Below are 20,929 nucleotides of genomic sequence, written 5' to 3' on the forward strand. Positions count from 1 at the left end.
CTCACGACCACCACCTAACGCCCTAACGCTGACCCCGGGGCAGAAATCAGCGCCCACCCCCGGATCCGTGCTCACCTTTCCCTCCACGCCCACGCCGCAGTCTGACTCCTGGATCATGCTGACGTCATTGCCACCGTCGCCTGCGGGGCGCACAGACCAGACAGGAAGGTCAGCAAGGAGGGAGAGGCGAGAAACACGACCGCGCCTTTCACGGTCACTTTACAGACTCGTCCACTGCTGCCTCCCGTCGCAGGCTAAGTTTCTGTCCTGTTCTGTCCACTCAGTCTCTCCAACAGCCCGCAGCATCAGCTTCTTTTACCGGCAGAGGAGCTGAGTCAGAGGGACCGGGCGACTGGCCGAGGGGCCTGGCTGACTCACTGAGCAAGGGGGCTGCGTCCACGCCGCGTGGGGGTCTACAGCCCCTTGGGGCCTGCCTCCGAGGGGTGGGGGTCCCATCATCACCAGCGATGACAGACGCTACCCGGCTTACTGCGGCTGCAGCAGGCGCCCCGTAAAGGCTACCGCCCTGCTGACTCCGCCTAGGCACCTCCTGAGGGAGCCGACGGTGCTCTCTCCTTCTACCAATGAGCAGACGGGCTCCCGATGGGGAAACCAAGACCCCGTGGACCCCCAGCTAGGGAAAACCTGCAGACCGGACCCAGACCCCTCTCCGTAGCGTGGTCATCTTCACCTCCGGGGCTTTGCTGTGCTGGTGTCAATAGTGAACAAGGCACAAACCGAGGAGGAAGGCCCGGAACGCCCTCAGCGTCCTTCTGGACGCTTTCTCAGAGCAAAGTACTCGAAAATAATGACAGAAACAGGGTCCAAGGGGGGAAGGGGTATCAATGCCTGGCCTGGGTCAAGGGGCCTGGGAACCTGAAGCCTGTGGCAGTGGGGCCCCGCCCCCGAAGGTCACGCGCAGCCGCGGGCCGTCCCCCGAAGTTCACCAGGCGTCCCCTGGAGGGGCACGCGCAGCCGCGGGCCTGTCCCCCGCAGGTCACGCGCAGCCGCGGGCCTGTCCCCCACAGGTCACCAGGCGTCCCCTGGAGGGGCACGCGCAGCCGCGGGCCTGTCCCCCGCAGGTGAGCGGGCGCGGCCGCGGGCCTACCTACTGCGCAGGTCAGCCTCCCGGTGCGCTCCTGGAGCAGACGCACGATCCGCGCCTTCTGCGTGGGCGCGCAGCGGCAGCAGACCACGGCCGGGCACTGGCAGGCTAGCTCCATGAACTCGTACTCGTAGTACTTGAGGCACACCTGGCGGCAGCGGGCGAGAGGGGCTGGGTCGGCCACGGCCCCCCCTCCGCCCCCACAGCAGCTCCAGGCGGGCCCCGCGCCCACCTCCAGGGAGTCTCCGGAGATGACCAGCGCGCAGTCGTGCTTCCTGCGGAAGGCGTTCAGCTCCAGGTGCGCCTCGCCGCGGTTGGTCACCTGGAAGGGAAGACGGTGAAGGAGGCCTTGCGCTATGAGCCGCTGGGAACAAGTGGCGACTTCCTGGGGCCCCCGTGAGGGCCAGGGCCCCGGCCTGGAACCCTCCCCTCCCCTGCCACCAACCCCCGAGCCAGAGCAGACCGTTTGCTGTGACTGTGGGCATCAGGGGGGTCTGCACACCAACCGTCCCCTCGCCTTTCCCCCAGGAAGGCTGGGACCCACATAATCAAGGGAAGAACAAAAGGCCAGTGTCCTTTCATTCTGCGCCCGGCACTGTGCTAAAAGCACTCTTCCTGCACTTTCACCCCCTCTTTCTCACAAGGGCTCTTCCAGGCTCTACTGTGTGTACAAGGAAACGGAGGCAGGCCGTATGTGTTAGCCTGGCTAGAGGAGGAAGGAAACAGAGGCAGGCACGATGTGTTAGCCTGGCTAGAGGAGCACACCCTGTCCATTTCAGAGCAGGCCTCAGAAGCCAGGCACCTAGCCGGGCGGCTGGCTTTTCTATAAAGAATCAGGGTGTTAAGTATGATATGCTCTGTGGACCACACCGTCTACCACAACTACCCCACTCCGCCGCTACACTGCCAAAGCAGCCACAGACAATCCTAAACAGATGGGCAGATCTTGCATTTAAATGAAACTTTATTTTAAAAAAAAACAGGTGACCAGCACACAGCCATAGTCTGCCAGAATCCTAGAGCATGCAGTGTGTTCTCATTATGTCCAACAGTTATGTTCTGTGAAGTCGCTGTGAACACTCAGTGATGACTGAACTACCGCTGCTGGGAGAGATACAGAGCTAGGCTCCTGTGAGCCTCTGGTCACAATATTTTTGTCCATCGGTCATTACATAACCTTGATTTCTATGTGTCTCTGTTTAAAGACATCTTTGAAAATATATACTGCTGAAATAAGTCAGAGAAAGACAAATACTGCATGCTGTCACTTATGTATAGAACCTGGAAAATAAAACTAATGAATATAAAGAGACAGATACAGAGAACACACTAATTGTGAATAGTGAAGAGAGGGAAGAGGTGGGGCAAGACAGGGGTAAAGGATTAAAAGACACAAACAACTGTGTATAACATAAATAAGCTACAAGACTCTATTGCATAACACGGGGAATCCAGCCAATATTTTATAATTATAAATGCAGTGTATGCTAAGGTGCTTCAGTCATGTCCGACTCTTTGCGACCCCATGGGTTTTAGCCTGCCAGGCTCCTCTGTCTGTGGGATTCTCCAGGCAAGAATACTGGAGTGGGGTGCCATCTCCTTCTGCATATACCATTTAAAAAACTATAAACCAATATGTTGCACATGTGAAACATGTAACGTTGTACATCAACTGTACCTCAAAAAAAATTTTTTAGTAATATACATAGGTATAGTTGACTCATTAACACTACTCATGGCCAACAGGACCGTAACTCACACCTGAAGGAAGCTGATCTCTGGGAGGTGCGTCACAGCCTTCTTGCACTCAGGGACATGGTCAGTACTCAGCTCTGTGCTGGGGACCATTTTAAACCGTGAGATTGCTAATAAAAAAACCCACAAAAATGCCAAAAAACCAGGTGGCACTGAATAGACCAAAAGGCCCCCTGCGTCCAGCCGAGGGCTGAGACAAGACGGCAGAGCGTCGCCTGACTCCACCTCAGCTGGGAACCTGCTCGGCAGGCAACGCCACTCTGCACGTGTCCGTATACGACCCTGAAGGCAGCTCGAGTATTAATTTTCGGGGTACAAATAAATTTTAATGAGTGGGCAGATTTGCAAATACAGAATCCATGAATAATGAGGATCTGCTGTATCTGCCTCTGTGTGATGCTGGTTGGGCTATTCCAGAAACCGTGAGATTTCTTAAAGCTTCAACGTGCTATGGACCAAAGGCAGGGGTGGCGGTGTGGGGAGACCCCTAGAACATCTAGAGAACCCCCAGCTGTTTGGCTTGGTGGCTCTGGTGGCAGACACGTAGGACCACCATATTCAGCCCCGGAGGAGACCCGGTGGCTCTCACCTCACGACTCAGTAAAGCCAACCAGAGTCCTTAGCTTCGAGCCCTGGAGGGGCTCCTCTTGCCTGCACTGTTTGGCCGAGGGCTTGCCACCAGGGCAGGGAATTCTCCTTTGCCACCCACCATGCCTCCTTCTAAAGGCCCCTCAACGGTTTCCTTCAGGAAGGCAGACAGGCCGGTATCTGTGATCTCGAATTTATTTCCTACCCAAGGACTTGGCTTTCAAGGGTTCAGTGAAACCCTAGACTCATATGCACAGTTTCACGCGTACGAGCTTATCTGCATCCCGTCAGCTCCTCCAAGGGACCACCGCCCCCAGCAGGTCAAGAGCACGGGTTAACGCAAGGCGGTCGCCAGGAGCCCCTGTGCCACCTCCGGAAGGAATCCTCAGCCTCACCTGGGCCATTCAGTAAGTCCTCCCAAACCAGTGCCCTGAGCTACCCCCACCCTAGGTGGTAACGTCCTCCCCGTCCCCCTACAGGGGCCCACATGAGATTATGAAGTTACAGGGCAAACAGAGCATCCCGCCCCCGCCACGAGGCCCAGAAGCGAGAGTGCTTTACCAGCCGAAAAATGTGGATGTCCTGGTTCCTGGTCACCAGATGTGCGTTCTTTGCTGTGCATGTAGCCGTCTCCAGCTTGTCCCCCGTCAGCATCCAAACCTGAAATGACCGCAGGGAAGACGTCCCCTCGGTGAGCCTTCAAGCCAGCCTGTCACCCGTGTCAGCTGGGTTTCTAAACACACCGCGCTGAACTGGTAAGTTCCAACTACCTCGAGGCTTACGATGTCCCCGAAGCACTGCAGGGAAAGCCCTGGTTCAATGGCTTCAAGACCCTGTGTGCCTGCTGCTGGAGGAGCAAAAGCTGGCGCAGCACTTCGGGAAACTGGCACGCGCTTCGGCAGACATCGTGGAGCCCAGCCTCTGCCCTCCTAACCCCCCTTCTGAGAATTTTTCTTAAAGCAGTAAATATCTCAATGAAGGGGAAGGCTGTATGGATGGGGGATTGCTTCCATGTCCTACAAGAAACACTGATTTGTCACGTTACATGGGGTCTTTCTACACAGTTGGATTCCCCTGTGTGATCTCAGGGGGCTTGAAAGTGGGGCTCAGTCGTGTTCGATTCTCTGCGACTTCATGGAGTGTACTCCGCCAGGCTCCTCTGTCCATGATATTCTCCAGGCGAGAATACTGGAGTGGGCTGCCATTCCCTTCTGCAGGGGATCTTCCCAACCCAGGGACGAAGCCTGAGTTTCCTACACTGCAGGCAGGTTCTTTACTGTCTGAGCCAGGGAGTCTTTACCCTAGCTGTAAACTGCCAACGGTAAACATGCCAAGTTCCTCATCACCCTGTAAGAGAACATTCTGCGTCTCACTGCTGTGGGCTCAGAGAGGGTAGGTGAGCTCCCAAAAGTTACAGAGCTAGCCCCTGTCCCGACCAGGCTCAGAACCCCGATTTGCAGAGTCTAAACCAATGTACTTCCTGCTCCGCTTGTTCACTCTTTAACTCTGTTCTCTCTGCTCCCAGGAGGGGTGGTGGGGGTGCGGGCACCTTAGAGTCATGGGGCAGGGACACCTTGGCGTGAGGGGAAGAGCAGGGAAGAAAGTAACTATGAAGGTTCTTCACCATGCCAGGCACTGCCTCAGCTCTGTGCATTTAACCCTGTGTGTGTTCAGGGCACTGTCCCTTCACACACCCTTATGAGACAGGAAATGGAGGTGCTGTGAAGTCAGGCCACCAGTCAAGGGCCACAGAAGTCGTCGGTGGGGAGGCAGGATTTGAACCCCCAGGATGAAGGCACCAGGCCCTGCTAGGGGCCCCTTGCCTCTGGATTTGACCCCCAGAGTGTGTCAGTCTTTTCCCTCCATCTCCCACCTGGTCTTAAAAGCAGTGTTGTTGTTCAAGAGGGAGGGGGCATATGTATACCGCTGGCTGATTCACGCTGATGTGTGGCAAAAACCAACACAAGGTTGTAAAGCAATTATCCTCCAATTACAAATAATAACAATATTGTTTTATGTGATCGGCGCCAGTCTTCAGGGTTCTCTGTGAGAGTAAACCCTGGGACAGGAGCTGGAAGGCTAGAGTTCCAGAAAACCATGGAAAGTCCTGAGCGCACTGAGGCTGCATCCCTCGCAGGGGCACAGGCGGGGCCCCGTGGGGACGCTCCAGTCCCAGGTCTGTGGTTCCCGGCATGAGAGCCTGCATGGAGCCACCTCGCACGGCCTGGGGGGCTGCGCCCGGGAAGGGAGTGAAGTGGAAGTTCCCAAGTTCTAACGCCCCCCAGCCTGTGAAAGACCACACGTTAGACCCTCATGACAAGCTAGCCAGACCCCTAACTATACACTCCACACCCTCCCCTCTCACAGTGGAAACCAGCAAAAGTCCAGTGCACGCCCTATGAATAAAACACCTCTTTTGGAGAGAATGGTTTTAAGGAGTAAAAAACCTCAGGACAAAGCCAGTGGCAGAAACTCGGAATCTCCCAGGTTCCTAGAGGAGAGGTTTTAGAAACGGGCGGGAACAAACACGACATGCCCCAAGGCATCAGAAATGGGCCTCTCTGACTTCAGACTTTGTGCAGAAATGGGATCTCGCTGGCAATTTCCTTGCAATGAACCAGGCCTGTGGGCCAAAGACGAGTGACGGTTTGGTTTGCAATGAGACACGCCCACACACGTGTGAGCCCCCTGTGGGCTACAAGGTGGCTGGAGCTGGTTTATGACCACAGGCCTCATGCCTCTGTTCACTCCATCCTGCTCATAAGGATGCCTGCTAGACGGGGGCCCCAGGACATGGTTGGGTAGAGATAGGCCGCTAACCTACGTTATCTTCAGAAGCCTCTAACCCATAGGGCTTCCCTGGTGGCTCAGATGATAAAGAACCTGCCTGGAGTGCAGGAGACCCAGGTTCAATCCGTGGGTTGGGAAGATCCCCAGGAGAAGGGAATGGCAGCCCACGCCAGCATTCTTGGCTGGAGAATCCCATGGACAGAGGAGCCTGGCGGGCTACAGTCCATGGGGTCACAAAGAGTCAGACACGACTAAGCAACTAACACTCATTTTGTAACCCAAGAGCTTGCTAATCCCTTTCTTGGGTTCACTGAGATGGAGCGTGCTCCCCAGACGCCCTCTACTGGCCTCTCCAGATTAAACAACTGGATATGAACTTTCTGGCCCTGAAACAGGAGAGTACGAAAACGTAACACCGCAGGGTGCTGGGGCGGGCGGTCACTCTGCCAGGCGGCCGTTCATTCACCTAGATCATAAAACAGATGGCTGGCCAGCCACTCGGCAGCATGTAACAGACACCCCAAGCGTGCAGGATACTGTGGACCTGAGCTAAGGTGAAGCTCCCGGTCCTGCCTTCATGGAACCCAGTGCGCAGAGGGCAGCCACCAGCGAAAGGACACGCAGGACGTCTTTTGAAAGCAGGCTGTCAGCACAGGAGGATGGAGCTCTTCAGGTCGCCGTCCAAATCCGGATCCCTGTGCTCCCTGTCATTGCTTCCACCCTCTGCCCCATCTCTAATTTTCACCCTCCGCTGAAGAGACCACTCGTCTGAGCCTGGATTTGCTGCCAGGCGGCAGGCTCGCCGTACCTTGATGCCGGCGTTCCTCAGCGTCTCCAGGGTGGGCCTCACGTCTGCCTGCAGCTGGTCCTCCACCCCCGTCAGGCACAGCAGCTCCATCTCCATCTCCAGGCTCTCGATCACCGTGGCCACTTTCAGGGAGCGGTCATGCACACTCAGCTTGGCCTGGACATAGCGGGCCTGGGACACAGCAGGGAGCACGGTCACGCCATGGGGTGGGGAGGTGCATGGCAGGCCAGGCCCGCACAGGCAGGGACCCCAGCCCCGGGGTGAACCTCAAAGTGGTCAAACTGAGATCTTCGGCCTCCTTCCAAGTTCATCAGCCCAGACACCGGAGGTGGAGGGACCAGAGTCCCAGCCTTTGCTCTGCGCTCACCTGCTGTGCAACTCCCAGCAGGTCGCTAAACGTCTCTGAGCCTCAGCTGTCCCTCCATGAAGAGGCAACAATAGCCCCAACTGGACTCAGTCTTCACAAGGGTTAGCACAACTCCAGACCTCAAAAAGCACTGGAGAAGGACACGGCAACCCACTCCAGTGTTCTTGCCTGGAGAATCCCAGAGACGGGGGAGCCTGGTGGGCTGCCGTCTATGGGGTCGCACAGAGTCGGACACGACTGAAGCGACTTAGCAGCAGCAGCAGCAGCAGCAGACCTCAAAAAACAGTCGGTTCTCCCCCATAAACATACACTGTAACCAAGAACCAGACTGTCTAAAGATGACGTCCCACTTCCAAAGACTATTGACCCAACCCTTCCGTTTATCCCCTCTTTATACGGTTAGCAAGGATATGGTCATTTCAAAGCATATGCCTTTAAAGTTGAGAAAACGGCAGAATGCGTCAGGGCTAGAACTCCTGTTAAATCTAACTTCACAGAGAAGTCACGCATGTGAAAGGAACAGACTCAAGCAGTTTCTCCGGGTGGAGCAGGACAAGGGCCCCAGAAGCCTCTCCCTGCAGCCTGCTCTCTCTCCCCCTTCCAGGCATGTATAAATATGGTCATTCAGCTTTGTGCCAGGACAGGGGGTACAACAAGGACCCCCCCTCAAGGAACACACAGTCCATGGGACAGGATGACAATTAACAAGACATATTTATACCTGAAGCCTTGGCTGTGAAAGTCAATGACCTAATTCACAGCCAACACTTTCTACAGCTTAAAAAACATCAGAGCCCCAAGAAAGTTTACAATTTCAAATTGGAAGGTTTCATTTCAAATTTCCTAGAAGATTTACAAAGACTACCCTAAGTGCTGGGGTACAAGAGCAAAGCAGACCAATAAAGTTTGCTCTGAAGAAGATTTTATTCCAAAAAGAAGATATTAAAAAGACCATTGAAATATACACATAAGAGAAGTCATCATATTACAGCTGTTGATAAATGCAAACGAAGAAAGCTCAACAGGGTAACAGGGAAGGGATGAGGTGGGACTGCCTTAGACGGGGAGCCAGGAAGACTTCTCGGAGGAGGAAGCATTTGAGCTGAGACCCAAAGGCAGCAAGGGAGAGGGGCTACGAGGGAGGAGAATTCTAGGCAGAGAGAAGAACCTGGTGTGCTCGGAAATGACATCGGCCTGGGCCAGAGCAGAAGGAAGGGAGAGAAGATGGTGAGGGGGGCGGGGCTCAAAGCCAACAGAAAAGTCACAGAGCCCACTTACCTCAAAGTCTTGATACTGCTCCTCTGCTAGAGATTTCTTTGCCACCACGAGCACCCGGAGCCCCTCCCGGGCCATGTTTCCACACTGAAAAGCAGACCCCGGTCAGCGGAGAGCCATGCTGAGAGCTCTGAGTCCCCACCTCTCCCTGGGGATGGCTGGAGGCTGAAGCAGATGGGACCCCCTTCCAGTCCAAGGAGGACCCCTGGCAAATCACAACACTGCTTCCTCCTAAAGCCGTCTCCCGGAGCAAACCTTCTAAAAGGGGTTCAAAATTTAAGTCAACGCAGCCTGACTTAAATGTGGATATTTCTGGCTCGTTGGAAAAACTGAACCTCTGACAAAAGCACTTTCCTCGATGACCACAGTCAATGATGCCACAAGGCAGCTGTTCCTGTGAAACACAGTGTCAGGTGAGGATGTGTCCACATGTTTTACACACACAGTGGGACTCTGCCAGAAACACATCCCGGCCCATCTCAGTCATCTGAGTTACCTGCCCGGCCCCTGTCAGCATGTGGGACTGTTATCTCGCTAATTAGGAATTTATTCTTACTGAATTTAAAATGTGAATTCTGCACCTGGAGCTGGGAGATGACACAGAAATGGCCTGAGACACGGGCAGTTCCTTCCCTCCAGGCTATGGCCAGTTCCCACGTCACAACCTGGGACGAGGCAGCCTGGGGCCAGGGCCCCACAATGCCCACCTCCTGGTAACCACATCCCTGTATGATCACCTGCTCTGAGGATGCAATGGACCCAGGGCCTTCTTCCCGACAGACAGAACGTGGCAAAGTGAGAGAAGGTCATTTCAGAGAAGGCGGCTTCTGTTTAACCTGTTCCTGTGCTTGCCGTCTCTGACAAAGCCAGGGCCACATGTATGCTGCCTCACGCACAGACCCACAGCGCGAGGAACACGGCTGCCTCCAGCCAAGAGCCACTGCGAAGCTGAATCCCGCCGCCAACTGCTAAGTGAGCTCAGAAGCGGGTCCTGCCCCAGCCGAGCCCTCAGATGAGACCCCGGCCCTGTGCAACCCCTTGACCCCGGCCTGAGACCTGAGCGGAGGGCCTGGCTGAGCTGTGCCTAAAGCGCGGATTCGCAGAAGTTGTAAGAAACAACACATCTTTCTAAGCTGCTGAGTTTGGGGGTGACCTGTTACACGGCCACAGAAAACGCACACAGGCACCCACCCCCCGTTCCGCACAAGGGACAGGCTCCAGAACGTGCTTCCGGGGCCCGTTTCCGCGTCCCACGTGGCACGTACCTCTTCCTCCAGCCAGTCATTGTACTGCACGATGCCTGCCATGACCACATCCGCTCCCTTCATGTAGAACGTGATCTCCCCGGTTGACTCGTCCTAGAGGAGGGATGGGAAGCATGAACACGCAGGAGGAGCCCGCCTGCCCACGAGCGGTGCCGCACGAACTGTCCTTCTGCAGCGGGTGTCGCTGTGCGTTCTCACTCGGCCAGAGATGAAAAGCGAGATGGAGGGGAGCTCACTTTGGGGCAAAGGCCACAGAAAACAGAAGAAAACTCAAAGCACTTGGAAGATGTTAAAGGATGGAAGCAAGATCAAAAGGGCGGAAGAACTTTTTACAGGTATCACTATTCTAGCAGGAATGGACTCCCATGCTGTAAGACCGTTTTAAATTGATACACAGGGCTGCCAGTGTCGGAAAGAGTTTGGGAAGTAAGATAATTCTCAGGGTCAGGGCTTCTCAGCCTCGGTGATGTTAACATTAGGTAGGGGCTGGAGAATTCTTTGCCACCAGAAGGCTGGACTAGGCATTGAACCATCTCACGCAGCATCCCTGGGCCTCTCCCCACTAGATGCCAGCAGCAGGCCCCATGACAGCCAAAATCTCTCCAGATATGAACAAACATCCCCTGGAGGACACAGCGCCTCAGCTGAGAACCACCGATCTAGGTAAAGCTGGACCCTGGATGAGGTCCAGCTGGACCCTAGCTCAGCCCTCGACGCGAGGACTCAGCTAGAGAAGAAGGTACACAGATTCTCGGTCCACACCGACCAGCTGTTCTGGGGAGAGGGGGACATCGCAGCCCAGGCGTCAGATGCTTAGACCCAGCACCAGCTCCCGGCTGTGTGCACCTGGACAGACTGCTTCTCATCTCTAGACCTCACTGTCCTCCTCTGTGAAGCCGGGATCCTACAACTCTTACCACGTGGCTGCTGGGGCTTCAGGGAGATAATCTACATAGAGCAGGCAGCAAAGGGCCAACACCTGCAAAACTGCTGGCCCGGTGTTGTTATTCCTGTTGCGCCCTCAGCTGCGCTGCTTGTAGAAAGCAGGGTGTGAACGCGGGTGGCTTTGTCCCCAGGGGACTTCCAACTCCTCTCAACACGTATCTGACTGTCTCGACCCGGAGGTGCTACCCGCATATAAAGGCTAGAGAACAAGGATGCTGCTACCCATCCTAGGGGCTCCCCGGGGGGCTCAGCGGTAAAGAACCCGCCTGCCAATGCAGGAGGCGTGGGTTCGATCCCTGGGTGGGGAAGATTCTCTGGAGAAGGAAATGGCAACCCACTCTAGTATTCTTGCCTGGGAAATCCCATGGACAGAGGAGCCTGTAGGCTACAGTTCATGGGGTCACGAAGAGTTGGACGTGACTTAGCAGCTGAACAACAACAATCAGCCTATGATGCCCAGGACAGTCCCCGCAAGACAGAATCATCCGACCCCAAACGTCAATAGTGCGCAAGTTGAGAAACCCTGGCTTTAAGGAACTGATGGTGAAATTGCTGATTCTTATCCCATGACTCTTTCCTCAGTGACCTTCATCACAGGGAACCTGGAGGCAGTGGAGACGGGCAAGGGTACCAGCAAATCCACCACCCCCTGAGCCTGAATTCTGCTGCCCCAGGAAGCCCAGAACTCATGGTCTCTAAGCTCTTCATGGAAGAGGAAATAAATACTCAATGCCAAATCAGTGGTATGGTTTCATCTTCTAAAGTAACTTCTGAATGCCTCTGGTCACTGATCATCTTTTCGAACAGCTTGCTTACTCGTAAAAGCGCCCACAGGCCACAAAGAGGCACCTGCATTTCAGCAGCGTTACAAACGCAGGTCGCTTCTTTGATGGATTGCATCTACGCCTGCTTGTGACCCGGGCCAAAGATGGCTATGGGGTCTGAACATGAAAGCATCAGGTTTCTCTTTTTGTTTGTTTCATTTCCCCTTCACCCAAAAGGCGCTGTGGGAAACGATGCCCCCCACCCCAGCTTCGTCTGCTCCAGAAGGGGCTCAGAAGAGCTTGGGCATCTCGGCCAATATAAATACTGCACCAACTCTCTCCTCGCCTTAGTCACTTCCTCCCACCAAGTTCATCGCAAGGTTACTCTGTTCCCATATTATGGCAAGATTACACTGTAAATTTACAGATATCTGCCTGTTGCGTTGCATCGTTTGGGGGCCTCATCTTTTTCCACTGTGGTCTGATTCTGGCACCTGTCCAAAGGCTTCTTTTATTCAGACAATGACAAGGGTCATTGGGTCTCTACCAATGATCCGACTTCGGCACGCCACATGGGAAGGGTGTGGGAAGGGCGATGGAACATCTTGTAAAACAACAAAAACAAAACCAGCAGCCCAGAGCCAAACACACAAGCCCCAAGGAAGCCGGCTTCTCGAACCTGGCTGACCTTCTCAGAAGAGAGATGCACGCAAACACCAGACCTTGCTTTGTGAGTGTTCAGATGCTGCTCAGTTCCACCCACGAGCTCACAGGTGTTTGAGGGTTGACGGGGACTTCCCCGGTGGCCTGGCGCTTAAGAATCCGCCTTGCAATACAAGGGACATGAGTTTGACCCCTGTTCGAGGAACTAAGATCCCACATGCTGAAGAGCAGCTAAGCCCAAGCACCATAACTAGGGCCCGTGTGCTGCAACCAAGACACAACTGAGCCAAATAAATAAAGAAAAATTAAAAAAAAAAGTGTCAACAGTCACTAAACCAAGTTGAGAACCGTTTTGTAACTGAGGGCAAACCTCCTCACATCAGGTAACTGGACAAACAACAGGCAGAAAAGATGGACACCTGAGAACAGCTTCTCAGCCCTGGCACGATGACCATTCGGGCTGGAACCTTCTTTGTTAGGAGGCTGTCCTGGCCTCTACCCACTAGATGCCAGTGGCACCACCCTCTGAGTTGTAACAACCAAAAAATGTCTCCAGACGTCCCCACGTCCCCGGGGGTAAGACGGCTCCAGGGTGAGAGGCGTTGGGTGAAAAGAGGACAGTGAGGTTTGTGCAGAGAGGTGAGCTCGTCCCACGGCCCCACGCTGCACTCAGCAAAACCAGAGAGGGAGACAGGCCAGGAAACAGAAACATCCGCGAAATAACCTGTGTTTCATTAAAGACAACTAACACAGATGGACATGCACGGATTCACTGTTCATAGTGAGAGACAGGAAACGATCTACGTGTCCAAGAAGGGACGTTTGATTAAATAACGCCGCATTCGTTCCCACAGAACGCCAAGCGCACATCAAAATCATAAAAATCATCTTTTAATGGCAGGAGAATATTTTTAGCATACCTCTCGTTCAATGGAGGGGGTGGGAGTTTACAAAGTTTTAGGTAGAGTTTGATGTCAATTTTATAAAAATGTGTGTGGCTATTTATACTCATTTATGCTTAGAGACTCGATGGACGTGAGTCTCAGTGAACTCCAGGAGTTGGTGATGGACAGGGAGGCCTGGCGTGCTGCTATTCATGGGGTCGCAAAGAGTCGGACACGACTGAGCAACTGATCTGATCTGATCTGATGCTTAGAGAAAAAACAGAAGAGAAATTTCCTGAAAAGGTAGGCATGAGCAAGTGAGTCTTTGGGTGGTGAAACCACAGATGAGTGGATCTACCCCCTGGCTTTAATATGCATTTGTTCTGAATGCCTTAGGCGACTGCTGATTTTTTTAAGTATTACCTGGGAAGGACAGAGACCACTTTAAAATACGACAGATGTGCCCATCCAACAGTATCCCAGACATACACCCCACTCTTGCTGTGGGCAGAGCCAGGGGTCACGGCTCGTAATCTATGACGTGAGTCTGCGCATGAGAGCCCTTCGCAACGCAAGGGACAGGACATACTGCGCCCACTTCTAGAAGAGCTGATATCGGGACTATCTGATGATGACTCAACCCCCAAATGACTCCAGCAGAGCCCACGGCCCTAGAACTTGGAAAAATAATGGCTGGGACAAAATTAAAATAGGAGATAATGAGTAATTCCTCAGGAAACACCAGCCCACAGGATTCATGTGGCTGCTTCCAGGCCATGGATGTTCTTGACATCAGACATGAAGTCAAGACGTGGTTTGAAGGCACGGGGCAGGCAGGATGCAGGCCAGTGGGAAAGCAGGGACTGCAAGGGAGAAAAAGCCCTCATCCCACTTAAAACTGCCAAGGATATACATCCGGTATCCCCGGATATACATCCCCTGAGGACATACTGGCCTCGGGGACATAAAAATCTCTTAAAGGGTGTTGTTTTCAAGGCACAATCCCTGCCCTGTGTCACTGGACCATCAGGACCATGTCTAACTTTAACCTGGAGAAGTGGCCTCTTTAATGATTCCCACTTCCCCCTTCAAGTGAGGGGGCTGGACCCAGTCACCCGCTTCTGACAACAGAATGAGCCAAAAGTGTGTCTAATGCTGCTGCTGTTGCTGCTGTTTGATCACAAAGTTGTGTTTGACTCTTTGGCAACCCCATGGACTATACAGCCCACCAGGCTCCTATGTCCATGGGATTTCCCAGGCAAGAATGCTGGAGTGGGCTGTCATTTCCTTCTCCAAAAGTATATCTGTTCTCCGATAAAAAATAATTTTTAAAAAATCAGATTTTTTTGTAAAATATAAAACTAATTAAAAATAAAAGCAATTTTAAGGCAGGATTTAAAAGGGCATCTACAGCTTCCTTCATGTAAAGCTCAAAGAGACAAAGTCAGTCCATGGTAGAGATGGGATAGCAGTTACGCCCTTGTGGGGAGGAAGGATGCAAGACCAGAAAGGGGCACAGGGAACTCCTGGGGTGGCGGTGGAGGCACTCTGGCCTTGTTCTGGGTGCCAGGCAAGTTGTGTTAATTTTGCAAACACTTAAGCTGCATGTTTATGAAGTCTGCACTTTTCTCTGAGTATGCTGTACTTCCATAAAAGTTTCAAAAAATTTAAAAAGAAAATCTGAAACATCAAGGCCAAAATGACACGCTGCTGCGTGATCACACGGTTTTCAGTAACTTTTGTAATTGTATGAATGAAAAATCACTGAAAATATTGTACTACGATAAAAGTGTCAAGACTATTCAATGGGGAAACAATGGTCTCTGCAACAAACAATGCTGGGACAACTCTATATCCACAGGCAAATGAGGCTAAACCCCACCTCACACCATGCACAAGCATCACTCACACCACGCACAAGCGTCACTCACACCACACACGAGCGTCACTCACACCACACACGAGCGTCACTCACACCACGCACGAGCGTCACTCAAAACGGACTGATGACCAGAGGAGAGAAAACTACAAAAACTTTCTCAAAGAAAATACGGGGGTAAATTGTCATGACCTTGGGTTTAGTTCATGACTCTCAGGTACGAAACCAAAGTCAAGAGCTGCTGCTAAGCCGCGTCAGTCGTGTCCAACTCTGTGCGGCCCCACAGACGGCAGCCCACCAGGCTCCCCCGTCCCTGGGATTCTCCAGGCAAGAACACTGCAGTGGGTTGCCATTTCCTCCTCCAATGCATAAAAGTGAAAAAATAAAGTGAAGTCACTCAGTCGTGTTCGACTCCTAGCGACCCCATGGACTGCAGCCCACCAGGCCCCTCCATCCATGGGATTTTCCAGGCAAGAGTACTGGAGTGGGTTGCCATTGTCTTCTCCAAAGTCAAGAGCAACAAAGGAAAAAAATTAATTGGACTTCATCAAAATGAGTAACTTACGTGCATGAAAAGAATTTTATCAAGAAAACAAAAACATAAGCTACAGAATGAGAGAAAATATTTGTATGTCATATCTCTGATAAGGGACATAGACCTTATAATGAAGTCTTACAAGACAACAATAAAAAACAACCCAATTAAAAAGTGGGCAAATGACTTGAACAGACATGTCTCCAAGGAAGAAATACAAGTGACCAATAAAAATATGACAAGATGCTCAACATCATTAGCCGTTAGAGAAATGAAAATCCAAACCACAATGAAATACCACTTCATAGTAACCAGGATGGCTACAATGAAAAGAAAATGGAAAATAACAGGCATTGAGGAAGAGAAACCAGAACTTCACATGGTAGAATGTAAAGAGTGCATCATTTTGCAGAAAAGCTGTGGCAGTGTCTCATAAAGTTAAAAGAGAATTATCCAGCAGTTGGGAAACAGACCCAACAATCCCACTGCTAGGCATCTAACCTGGAGAACTGGAAATAGGTACTTACATCCTTTTACATGAGTGTTCACAGCAGCCCACTACTCACAGCAGCCAAAAGCTGCAAACAGCCCAAACAGCCCGTCATGGGTGAATGGATAATCAACGTGAAATATTATTCAGCCATAAAAAGGAACGAAGCATGGACACAGGCAACGACATGGATGAATCTCTGAAACTTTAGGCTAAGTGAGAGGAGCCAGGAATACTGTGTGATCTCATTTACCTGAACTGCCCAGAATAGGTAAATCCTAGGGACAGAAAGAAGACTGGAGGCTTCCAAAGACAACAGGCAAGGAGGTTTGAGGAGTGACTGCTTGATGCTATGAGGTTTCCTTTGGGGCTGACTCTACAGAAGCGGTGGCTGTACGACCTTATGAATGTACTAAATGGTAATAAATTAATCATGTCAAGAATGTCACCTCAATAGAAAAAAATATATTTTAATTAAATGAACGAATATACAATGAGAAATGTATTATTACCAAGAGTTGCCTGATCTACGCTCATTAGACCTTTCACTCTGAAATGGGATTGAACAAAAAGCTGAGCAGCTATCAGAGATCTGTGCAACTGAAGAACAAATTCTCTTTCTGCAGAGGGAACTGTGTCCTCTGGTTGGTCTGAACAACAGGCAATACTAGAGGAAGAAAGGGGTAAGAAAGAACGTCCAGCCAGAGACACACACCAGACGTAGGCGCGTTTTTAAAAAACAAAAACAATTTTTAGCCATAAACGAAAGACAACTCACCCTCAGACACACACCAGACTTAGGCGTGTTTTATCAAGAAAAAACAAAACAAAACAAAACAATTTTTAGCCATAAACGAAAGACAACTCACCCTCACGATGATGCCCATGCGTTTGCTTTCGTAGGTAAAGGGGAAGAGCTGCAAGATGGTGAAGTTCAGGATCTGGTCGCCAGGGGTCCTCAGCTGCATGGAAGACTGGTCGCGGCCCACCAGCGTCAAGCCCACACTTTCGGTCCACTGCACCAGGGCCACCTAAACGAGATGAGGACCAAAGGTCAGACACACAGGCGGGCGTCCCGGTGCACAGGCCAAGCAAACGAACAGGAAGGTGGACGTGCACAGCGCGACAGGTGAGCTTGAGCGGAGCCTGCATCCCTCGGGGAGGCCGCGCTGGCCCGGAGACACGCCAGCACCCAGCTCAGGCCTGTGGGTGCCCCGGGCTCACGGCTGCCTTCTCTTCCCTAAAACAGCCACGAGCCAGACCATGGAGAGAGCTACACAGGTTCAAGGGTGACCAGTGCAACCAGGGGTCCCGTCGGGAAGAATCTGCACCAAGCAAACCGCAAATATCGGGAAAGAAGGAGCACGATGCGGGCATGGGGAGGGGGTGGCGCTCACGTCCAGGCTCCCCATTAAACCTCACGAATACCCGACTGGGAGGGAATCTACGGTAGCTCTCCACTGGGCAGCTCTGCCCCCCAAGGGCACAGTGTTGGTTGTCACAGCCAAGCAGAGGGTGGACATTCGCTCTTGGCATCTTGTGGGGAGGCCAGGAGCTGCTAAACATTCCACACCACGCGGGACAGCCCCCGGCCCCGACAGAGAATCACCCCCAGCCCACCCACGCGGCAGGCCTGATGAGGGTGAGAACGCTGGTCTGTGCCGGTGAGGAGACTGAGGCTTGGAGAAGCTCCCAAGTTGTGAGTGGTGATGTTCCGGGGCCAAACCTGGATTCACCTGGTGCCCAGCCATGCCCTCCACTGCCCTCTGCGCTTGCTGGGGGGCTGACCTGGTGCACAGCCATGCCCTCCGCCGCCCTCTGCGCTTGCTGGGGGGCTGACCTGGTGCCCAGCCATGCCCTCCGCCGCCCTCTGCGCTTGCTGGGGGGCTGACCTGGTGCCCAGCCATGCCCTCCGCCGCCCTCTGCGCTTGCTGGGGGACTGGTCCAGTCACCAGCTAGAGGTTTTCACAGCCTGAGCAAGGCTTGCTTCTCTGCCCATCAAAAGGCACGGAGGACGCAGATTCCAAGGCGAGGGCCAGACCGCTGGGGACGGCAGCCGGCGAGGGCCCGAGCCCCAGCTGGAGGCAGCCGTCCCCCGGGAATGGGGGCCCAGGGTGGGCACGGCTTCCAGCTTCTCAAGAAAACCCAGAAACCTGACCTTGTCCAAAAGCGTTCTCAACTTTTCAATGTAAGCAAGCTGCATGTTTTAAATGCCCGTGAAGAAAATGAAACATGTCTGCAGAGGAATCTGGCCTGGGGTCTTCAGGGAAAGAAGGAAAAGAGGAGTAGAAAAGGGGGGAGCTGGGAAGGGGCGACCACCCCGCCCCAACCCCCCGCTGCCACAGGAAGGGGGACGGCAAGGATGACGAGCTACGGTGTACGGATGACAGCGTGGTGTTCACTTGTTAGAAGAGCCCACGGAGGCAGGAACTGCCAACCAGCTCTACACGGGGGATGAAGAAACAGACAGAGACGGGAGGGGAGCTGCTCCCAACTGGCAGCTTGACGGGCTGAGATGAGATCTAACCCTAGGTCCAGCAGACCCGAGGCCCAAGACAAGTGCCCATCCCGGGCCATCCAGACGCCCGTCCTCAAAACACCAGGTGTATGCACATCAGCGCATCCTCAGTGAGTGGCTGGCCACCCCTGACTCCCCGTCACCATCAGGAAGTTGACAGGAGGCACTGGGGGCAGAGTAACAGCCCCCAAACATGCCCACCTCCTAGTCCCCACCGACCTCCACCTCCTAATCCCAACCGACCTCCATCTCCTAATCCCCACCGACCTCCATCTCCTAATCCCCACCGACCTCCATCTCTTAATCCCTACCGACCTCCACCACCTCCTAGTCCCCATCAACCCCCACCTCCAAAAAGAGGGCTAATCAAGTGATTTTTTTTTTTTTATGTGGACCAGTTTTTAAGGCTTTATTGAGTTTGTTACGCTACTGCTTCTGTTTTATGTTTTGGCTTTTGGGCCACAGGCGTGTGAGGTCTTAGCTCCCCAACCAGGGATGGACCCACATCCTCTGCATTGGAAGGTCACGTCTTCATCACTGGACTGCCAGGCAAGTCCCAAGTAGTAATTTATTTTTTGCTACTAACTTGCATAAGTCTTCAGAAATGCATTCATGTAACTGTTTGTTCTAATCACTCTGAATTTCAGTATGGCCTGTCTTATCTGCTAACAATTTTCTTTCAGAGTTTAAAATGAAAAAAATCATTAAATATTTTAAAAATCTCATCCATATATATGAAAAAAAATACACTGAGCAGTAGCTCAACTGGTAAAGAATCCATCTGCCATGCAGGAGACCCCAGTTCGATTCCTCAGTCGGGAAGATCCACTGGAGATCACTCCAGTATTCTTGGGCTTCCCTGGTGGCTCAGCTGGTAAAGAATCCACCTGCGATGCGGGAGACCTGGATAGTCCACGGGGTCGCAAAGAGTTGGACACAGCTGAGCGACTCTCACTTTTGTGTGCATTAAAATGCTCACTGGGTCATACACACAAGGAGAAATTCCTTCCAGCCTTTCCTTTTCTCCATGTATACCACTGAAATGTTTTAGTGTATACATGGATTTCTTTTATTTTTAGCATTTTTAATTTTGATTAAGTAAATAAATATCCCTACACAATGTGAGAGATTATAAATACCTAGGTCTATACAAGACTCAAAAGCTTGACTAAATTTACATCCTCCTTTACATACCAATTTAGTAACAAACAAAAAATAATTCTTCCTCTGATGCTTTCTAACAAGACTGCTAGGAAACAGATTTTTTTTTATCCCTGCTTTTAAACAACTATTATTTCACTCCTTAAAAACGTATTTAATTGTTCTGAAATGATGTGAAAAGTCTGAGATATTGGGCTTCAAGGAGAAACGCTAAGTCCCCGAAAGCCTGTTCTTAATGTCAATCAAGAGGACTTCCATGGTGGTCCAGTGGTTAAGAGTCCACACGCGAATGCAGAGGACACAGGCCGATCCCTGGTCCAGGAAGGCTCCACGTCCTGTGGAGCAGCTCAGCCCGCTTGCCACGACTACTGAGCCCACACGCCCTAGACTTCGCAACAAGCGAGGTCCTTACAGTGAGAAGCCGTGCATCACAGTGACGGGCGGCCCCCACTCACGGCACCGAGAGAGCCCGCGTGCAGCAACGGAGCCCCAGTGCTGGCCCAAAAAAAGAAGAAAGAAAAAGAAAGGATGCTAAACGGGAAGCGGCTTGCAGGGCTGTGGGGGCAGTTCTGGCCTCAGCCAGCCCAGACGCCCCCTGGCACAGACCCCACAGGACTGTGCTGGAGGGAAAGCTGAACCGGAAATCTCAAATGAGCACCAGCAACGCGTGCTCCCGGGGAAGCGTGAACTACAAGGCACTGAAACATCTTCTCAGCCCGCATTCTGCTTCAGCAGCGCCCCCACCGCCCCCACCCTCAGCCCCGGGGCCAAGGTCCTAATCAAAAGCTCGCAGGTCTCCTCAGGGGCTGATTCCAACAGGATATGAGCCCTGCAGGGGCCTTTCTTTCTCACCTTCCACTCTCTCACTTCAACTAACATTAAGTCAGCCTTAATTTAAAGCTGATTTCTATCTGAAGACATAAAATCCCTGGGGCCTACTCAGAAGAGAGCTGTTCAGAATGGGGGGCTATCTAGGCCTTCTCAACTGGGGTGGAGACAGACATTTCAGGGGTCAAGAAGGGACGCTAGCTATCCCTTCGCAGAACAAGAGAATGTGAATAAGGCTACTTCTTCCCCTAGGCGGTCAGAGCTTTAGTTCAAAAGAATCATTCCATATTGCCAAATCCTCAAGTCTCA

General features: G+C 52.5%; 1 protein-coding gene across 7 annotated transcripts in view; it reads right to left on the bottom strand.

The window, feature by feature from the left end:
- The window catches only part of ATP9A (ATPase phospholipid transporting 9A (putative)), a 128,393-nt gene that overhangs the window by 17,804 nt on the left and 89,660 nt on the right, over window positions 1–20,929 (bottom strand). For all 7 annotated transcript variants that reach the window (XM_055545321.1, XM_055545320.1, XM_055545322.1 and 4 more), the window contains 8 exons: window positions 16,983–17,144; window positions 9,954–10,046; window positions 8,692–8,775; window positions 7,047–7,217; window positions 4,010–4,108; window positions 1,338–1,427; window positions 1,109–1,253; window positions 76–140 (listed from right to left, as the gene is read on the bottom strand). In XM_055545321.1, the coding sequence (XP_055401296.1) occupies window positions 76–140; window positions 1,109–1,253; window positions 1,338–1,427; window positions 4,010–4,108; window positions 7,047–7,217; window positions 8,692–8,775; window positions 9,954–10,046; window positions 16,983–17,144 (909 nt within the window). The remainder of the gene's footprint in view (window positions 1–75; window positions 141–1,108; window positions 1,254–1,337; window positions 1,428–4,009; window positions 4,109–7,046; window positions 7,218–8,691; window positions 8,776–9,953; window positions 10,047–16,982; window positions 17,145–20,929) is intronic.

This window comes from Bubalus kerabau, chromosome 13, assembly GCF_029407905.1.
Source record: "Bubalus kerabau isolate K-KA32 ecotype Philippines breed swamp buffalo chromosome 13, PCC_UOA_SB_1v2, whole genome shotgun sequence".
Lineage (NCBI taxonomy): Eukaryota > Metazoa > Chordata > Mammalia > Artiodactyla > Bovidae > Bubalus > Bubalus kerabau.